This window comes from Phalaenopsis equestris, unplaced genomic scaffold (genome assembly GCF_001263595.1).
Source record: "Phalaenopsis equestris unplaced genomic scaffold, ASM126359v1 Scaffold000840, whole genome shotgun sequence".
Taxonomy (NCBI): domain Eukaryota; kingdom Viridiplantae; phylum Streptophyta; class Magnoliopsida; order Asparagales; family Orchidaceae; genus Phalaenopsis; species Phalaenopsis equestris.
Window position 1 is genome coordinate 2,238,718 of NW_018165280.1, and position 6,539 is coordinate 2,245,256.

The 6,539-nt window shown below is 36.9% G+C and overlaps 1 protein-coding gene across 1 annotated transcript; it reads right to left on the reverse strand.

Annotated features, from left to right (window-relative positions):
* Nucleotides 1–5,119: 5,119 nt before the first annotated feature.
* On the reverse strand, nt 5,120–6,539 carry LOC110031698 (transcription factor MYB46-like). Its single transcript, XM_020735039.1, has 2 exons — nt 6,211–6,539; nt 5,120–5,880 (listed from the first exon to the last, which is right to left on the reverse strand). The coding sequence occupies exons 1-2, from the start codon at nt 6,507–6,509 to the stop codon at nt 5,202–5,204; spliced, it is 978 nt and encodes a 325-aa protein (XP_020590698.1). The 5' UTR covers nt 6,510–6,539; the 3' UTR covers nt 5,120–5,201.

The window sequence follows — 6,539 nt, forward strand, 5'->3', positions numbered from 1 at the left end:
TTTCAATTTTGTTGCCATCTTGAATCTTTGTTATTGATGAGCCTTCTTTTGGTTTAATTTAGAAATTAGATTTGCTACATAAAATTTGAGGGTTTTGAAAGAGGGGATTAAATAATGATAAACATAATATTAGAGAAAATTTAATATTATTTGTTAAGAAATTTAATGGAAAGAAAAAAAATTTAAGGAGAAATTTTATAAGTTAAAGTAGATTAAGATAAGATTGCTAAGGATAATAGGATTAGTGATAAGAGTATTTGCAATTAAGATAATTATTGATGACGGGGTTATGAAAGCAATTAGTACTTTTTAAATTGATTAGACTTAGGGTCTGTTTAGGGCAGCTACAGCTTATCCAGCTTATCTCAATAAACTGCTTATTCTGATAATCTGGTGATAAGCAGCTGATCCAGATAAGCTGTCTGTTTGGTTTGTGCGTTTATAGAATAGCTGATTTTGGAAAAATGACCAATCTGCCCTTATATTGGATAAATTGAAGTTGTTTGGTTTGTGTGTTTTGTAAGCAGCTGATTTGCAGATCAATATAGTAGCAATACATAAGAGGACATGTGATGTTCAACATCATGCTAAACATCGTATCGTTCTAAACTATGAGGTGATCGTGGTTGAAATGTTCATCTCTATGACAACAAGGTAGTATTGTTGTCATATTAAAAATCAAAGTTTTGTAGTAATTCTATATCGTCTTCATAAGCCATACTTTGAGAAGTCAAAAAATGTTGACTAAACGGTGTTATTTTTTAGATGGGAAATTATCCTTCATAAGCCAATTCATTAATTTTAAAATTCAACTGATGCGAGCCAGGAAATTCATGGCGGCAGAGTAAAGGATTGTTGTGTTAGCGTAGTATGAAAATCCAACACACTCTTAGAATGGAGTAAGAAATTAGTAGCGGAAAAACCTGAAAAAGGGAGAAAACTTCCTGCCCGATTGATATGATTCGTTATATGATTTTAAGTACATGGGTCCACTCTTCTCTTAAATTCGGGAAGACGGAGTTATAAAAGATAATTATTGTAAATGTACAGCAGTGGTTCCTCGATAGTAGCCACAATCTAGCTATAGTGAGTATAATCTCGATAAAAGTAGGCTACAAGAGTCATAGTCGGTTACTATGGAGATAATAATTTCTCGTAAATATTATAGATGATGGTCGTAGGACCAGCTTATCTTATAGAAAGTAGTTGAAATTCATGATAATAATTGGTCATATGGGCTGCAGATGGCTGCTTCAGAAGCGTCAGTTGGCCACTAAGGTTGTGGTAGGATGCTACAGGAGTTGCGAGTTACATAGGTTGTAGTTGGTCACATGGGATGTAGTGGTGAGTTGCGACGAAGTCCGTATGTCGCAAAAGCAGGAGTCAAAAGTCGTACGAGCTGTGAATCACGTAGGCTGTAATTGAACACGGTAGACCGCGGGGGCCTGAGCTGGGAACTAATTAAGCTATCAACAACGTAGATCGTAGTTGGTCAGGTAGGTCTTAGTGGTGAGCTGTGAAAACCTCCATAGGCCATGGGGGTCGAAGTCAGGAACTGTACGAGCTATGAATCATGTAGGTCATAGTTGGTCAAGTAAGTCATAATGACAAGCTATGACGACATCCATAGGCTGCGACATCGGAGCGTGAACTGAATGAGCTATGAACCATGTATTTTGTAGTTGCAAGTTATGACAGTGTCCATAGGCCGGGAGGGCCGAAGTCAGGATTTGTAGAGCTATGAATCACGTAGGTCGTAGTTGTTCATGTAAGCCGTAGCGGCCAACTGTGATGACATTCGTAGGTCGCATGGCCTTAGTCAGGAATTGCACGAGTTATGAATCACATGAGCCGTAGTGGCTAGATGTGACGATGTCCATAGGCCGTGGGGGCCAAAGTTGGTTGGATAGGGTGACAGTCGGAGGTGGTTGTGGTTAGAAGTGGTGGTGGCTTGAGACGGTGAAGATTTAAAGGCGACGACAACCGAAAGTTGACGACGACCAGAATGCAACAGCGGCGAGACAGTGATGGTCGAATGACAGCGACGGCGGCCGGAAGACGGCGACGACTGCCTGAGATAGTAGTGGCAACGACCTGGGACGACAGTGGAGCCGATCGCCGGAAGTCGGCGACGACTTGAGACTGTGGCGCCGATGGCCTGAGACGGAACCACCGGAGGGCGGAGGCGATGATGGCCTGAGAAGGCGATGGTTAAGAGGTGGCAGGAGCGTCCTGAGATGGTTGTGGTGGCCGGAGGGTGGCAACGACGAGGGCCTAAGAAGGCGGCAGCCAGAGGGCGGTGGCGACCGGAGATGACGATGCAAGAGGCTGGGCTGCAACTCTCTCTTATGAAGGCTCTCCTCTTTTACTTGCTCTGGGCCTCAGTTCCCTTTCATTAGGAGCTTAAGCCTCTATTTATAGAGTCTAAATTGTAAATAAGGCAAGAATCCAAAAACACACTTGGTTGGACAGTCGGGAGAGATACTCTCGATCAGACGACATCTGATGGACATTTGACTACCTTAATGATGTCAGAATTGAGTGATTTTTGGCTCGTTAGATTTTTCTCGCCGAGACGCTTGATATGACTATAAGCATGTCATATTTGATACATGCTTGACCTTCCAATTATTCCCAAAAAGCTTCCTAAAGCAGTTTATTGGCTTGATTCCACTCAGATTGGACCGATTTTTTTTACCGTTGGGCCCGTCTCCTTGAGCCAGTCAGCTTCACTATAAGTTTGCTCAAATGGAAGCTCTGGATGATTTTGAATCAAAGTTTGAACGCTCTTTGCTCAAAAAAATTATCTCGAGATTCGTGTCATGTCTTCTTGCTCAATGTTAGACATTTCTTGAAGGCGTATCAAACCCACAATTCTGTTCTAACAGAACTCGTAAAAACTTCACAAAGTTTAAGGTCTACATTTATATCAATGAATTGCATATCATTTAGTTGATTTTTCATGTTCCGTTGGCCAAAGGTGGTTGCTCGAGGTGGAACCTTTCAAAGATGTTCACTATTTTGTTGTTTATGTACCCCAAATGGACTCAACCCTATGTGTAGTCAAGTTAGTTAAACTATAAAAATTTTTAACTCTTCATATCTAACCAGAATAATTGCTCTTAAATTCTATTTCAAAATATCTTTCTCCATCAAAGCCATTAATTAAAAAAAAAATCAAAATGACAAAACAGTCCAAGCTAGCTAATTAATTATTTATTTAATAACTATAAATTATCAATTATTACATGCTTTAATGACTTGTCAGCTTACAATAATGTTTAGCTAGCTGTCATGCCCCAATTATTCCAAGCTACTTGGCCATTATTTTAATTTGCAATCAATGAATCTAGAGAAACCATTATTTTGCATGCATTCTCTTAGTTCCACAACTCATACAATTAATGAAATATAAATGTCATAATCACATTAAATAAAATATATGTTTTGTATATTTTGTTTCTTTCTTCAACAAATTATAATATTTAGCAAGAATGTTAACATCATAAATTCAAAATCATGCATGTCATGTGTAAAATCAAGTCCTAATTTAATATGTTATAGAATGAATTATGTCATTCAAATGTCAAATCATAAGAGTTTTAATTGCTTTTATTGATTCAAGTAACATAAAAATAAGGAATGCTTAATGTTCACTATAGCTATTTGTTGTGATGATGATTATATAGCAAGTTATGTTATATGGAAGGTTATAATATCATTATGAAAGCTTGCTTTTCTTAATATGGTTAACTAACCGAATGATGAGAAATTGATGTCACAACTAAAATAGAGATTTAGATTCATACCACACAATTCTTGCGTATTTACACGTATCTAACACTTAAAGTTTGATATTTATGTTTATAATACCTTGGTGTCATGACATATGCAAGAAAATGTGTAGTTTGCAACTAAGGTTTGGGTTCATGATATGATCCTTGATATTGATTATATGCAATTTTAACTATTAAAAATTAGGGATAATTACACACGGACCACTCGAAATGTTGATATTTACAAACTAACCAACCAGGTGATTTTTTGTGAACTATAGAACTGATGTATTTACGCGTGACACGAACAAATGAGAGAAATTCATAAAAATGAAAAATATGGGTTAGGGTTTTTACGATGAGTTTTGATATTTTAATGAGGATTAATTGAAAAGTGGATGAAAATAGGTGGTTAATTTGTAAATAGTAAGTTTCGGGTGATCTGTATGTAATTGCCTCATTAATTTTCTTAATTTGGTACCATAGTAGCTTATCTATTAACTCAAAAATAAAGATTATGTGTTCTTGAATCTTGGCTTTAGAATACATCTTTTATACATTGAACCAATCTGCTCTTAAGCTTAGCCTTAGTTACAAATCTTTCCTTAACTAAACAAAAAACAAAGAAGGAAATATGTAAAATAAGGAAGACTTACGTATATACCGCCCATTTTCTATGTATTTATATATCTAACACCTACAATTCAGTTTTTGCATACATATCACCTTGATTCACTTTGCATGAATATGGGTGTATTTCACTTATAAAAACTTTAAAAATAATGATAATTAATGAAAAATAAACTAATTTCATATTACTGTGGTAGACAAAAATGAAATATTTTAGAGAGAGAGAGAGAGAGAGAGAGAGAGAATTTGCTCAATATATTTAGTATGATGTAGAAATCTATACAAATGTCTCTTCAAATGACTTCATCTTTTCCACTAAACACCACCTTTTGTACATTTTTCTAATTATTACAGTTTATAACCACCTTGATGGCTACCTTTACATCAGTGGGGCTTATCAAGCCCTTCCATTTGAAGCATTGTAATCTTTTAATACAATAATGCAATAAAAGCTTTTCATCACACCTCATAGCATCATGGATTTCCATAATGACTTCCTATATATATATATAGGAACCCAAGTTATAAAATAATGAAGGCCATGCATGAAAAATGATTCCTTCCATCATGCAAAATGACAAGTGATGCACTTTTGAAGAATATTAAGGACTCTTTATTAATAAGAAGTTTAAAAAAGAATAAGATTTCTCTTGAGTAGCAAAGGACAACCTAAAACATACTTAAACAATTTAATATATATAGATATGTGTGAAGACATGAAAAAAGAATAAAATGATGAACATATGGTAGGGGGAGGATATTTTCCATGACTATATATGAACTTGGAAGGCTCAATTATTCAACTTGAAAACCAAGCAAAGGAAAGTGAGAGACATCCTCTATCAAATCTTCTAAAGACCACTCTCCAACCCTCATGCTTTCATAACCCTCCTCCCACATTTTATGACTAGCAACAAAGTGATTGTCTTTGATACTATTTTTAGTATCATTATGATCATTATGATTGATCATGTTGGAATTAATTTCCCCAATATTTCTTGAATAATTATGATATGCATAATCTAAGTTGGCACCATTCTCTTCTTGACTTGCACTCTCCAATGGAGGAACAAAGTAATGATCATAACCTTCTTCTACCATAAGACCACCATCCATGGCCATGAAATCATGAGCATTACCATCATCATACATGCCATTATCGTGCAGCAAGCTTGAAGTCATGTTGATGAAGCAGTCATTTGCAGTTGTACCAGGGAATGGAAATAAGTTGTAGTTAGTGTTCAGAGGAAAAGCTTGCATTGAAGAAGAAGAAGACGATGCTGATGAGTTCATGCGCATGAACATGATGTCCTCTTTAATAAGCTCCTTATTGGCATCCGGCGGAGATTTTTTATCATGGTTGGAAGGAGATGGCTGCAATGAGTTCTTTAATCTCTTTTTTATGGTAGAGTTCCAGAAATTCTTTATCTCATTGTCTGTGCGGCCTGGCAACCGAGCTGCAATTTGAGACCATCTGCATTATGTTGAAATATCTTCAGGATGCATTATATGTCATTTGTTGTTTTTGTTGGTTGAAATAGTTATCTAGCTAGCAATCAAACAACATTATCCCCATCATTATATCATAAACAATATATAATAATCTAATATACATTAACAAAATTACATACCACATATCATTGTGGGACTAAATAATTTCTCTATATACGCGTGCGTACAGACAGAGGCGCAGAACACGTTCATCGCACAACGATTAGGATGAGCGTATTTTGTACGTGGGCAACATTTACATGCGCACATGCTGTGCACGCAATATTTTCTCCAGAGAGAGAGAGAGAGATACCTGTTGCCAAGAATGGAATGCAGGTGAACGATGAGCTCCTCCTCCTCGATCGAGAAAGCGCCACGCTTGAGATCGGGACGGAGATAGTTTATCCACCGAAGACGACAACTCTTCCCGCATCTCTGCAAGCCTGCATTTCGAGCTACGTCGGTCCAGCAACCCTGGCCATTACTCAGCATATAGTGCACGAGCTTGTCATCTTCCTCAGGAGACCATAAACCCTTCCTCAGCTTATAAACACCGGTCTCTCCATGCTTGGAAGGAGGAGGAGGACCAGAAGTGTCTGGCCTCCTCATCATATCATGTGGTGAGGATCAAAACTAATTAAT

Bases quoted from the DNA above. Each gene is read 5' to 3' on its own strand.
- LOC110031698 (XM_020735039.1), bottom strand. From the start codon at position 6,509: ATGATGAGGAGGCCAGACACTTCTGGTCCTCCTCCTCCTTCCAAGCAT. The intron at 5,881-6,210 runs GTATCTCTCTCT...AACATAATGCAG, and splicing joins CATTCCATTCTTGGCAACAG to ATGGTCTCAAATTGCAGCTC.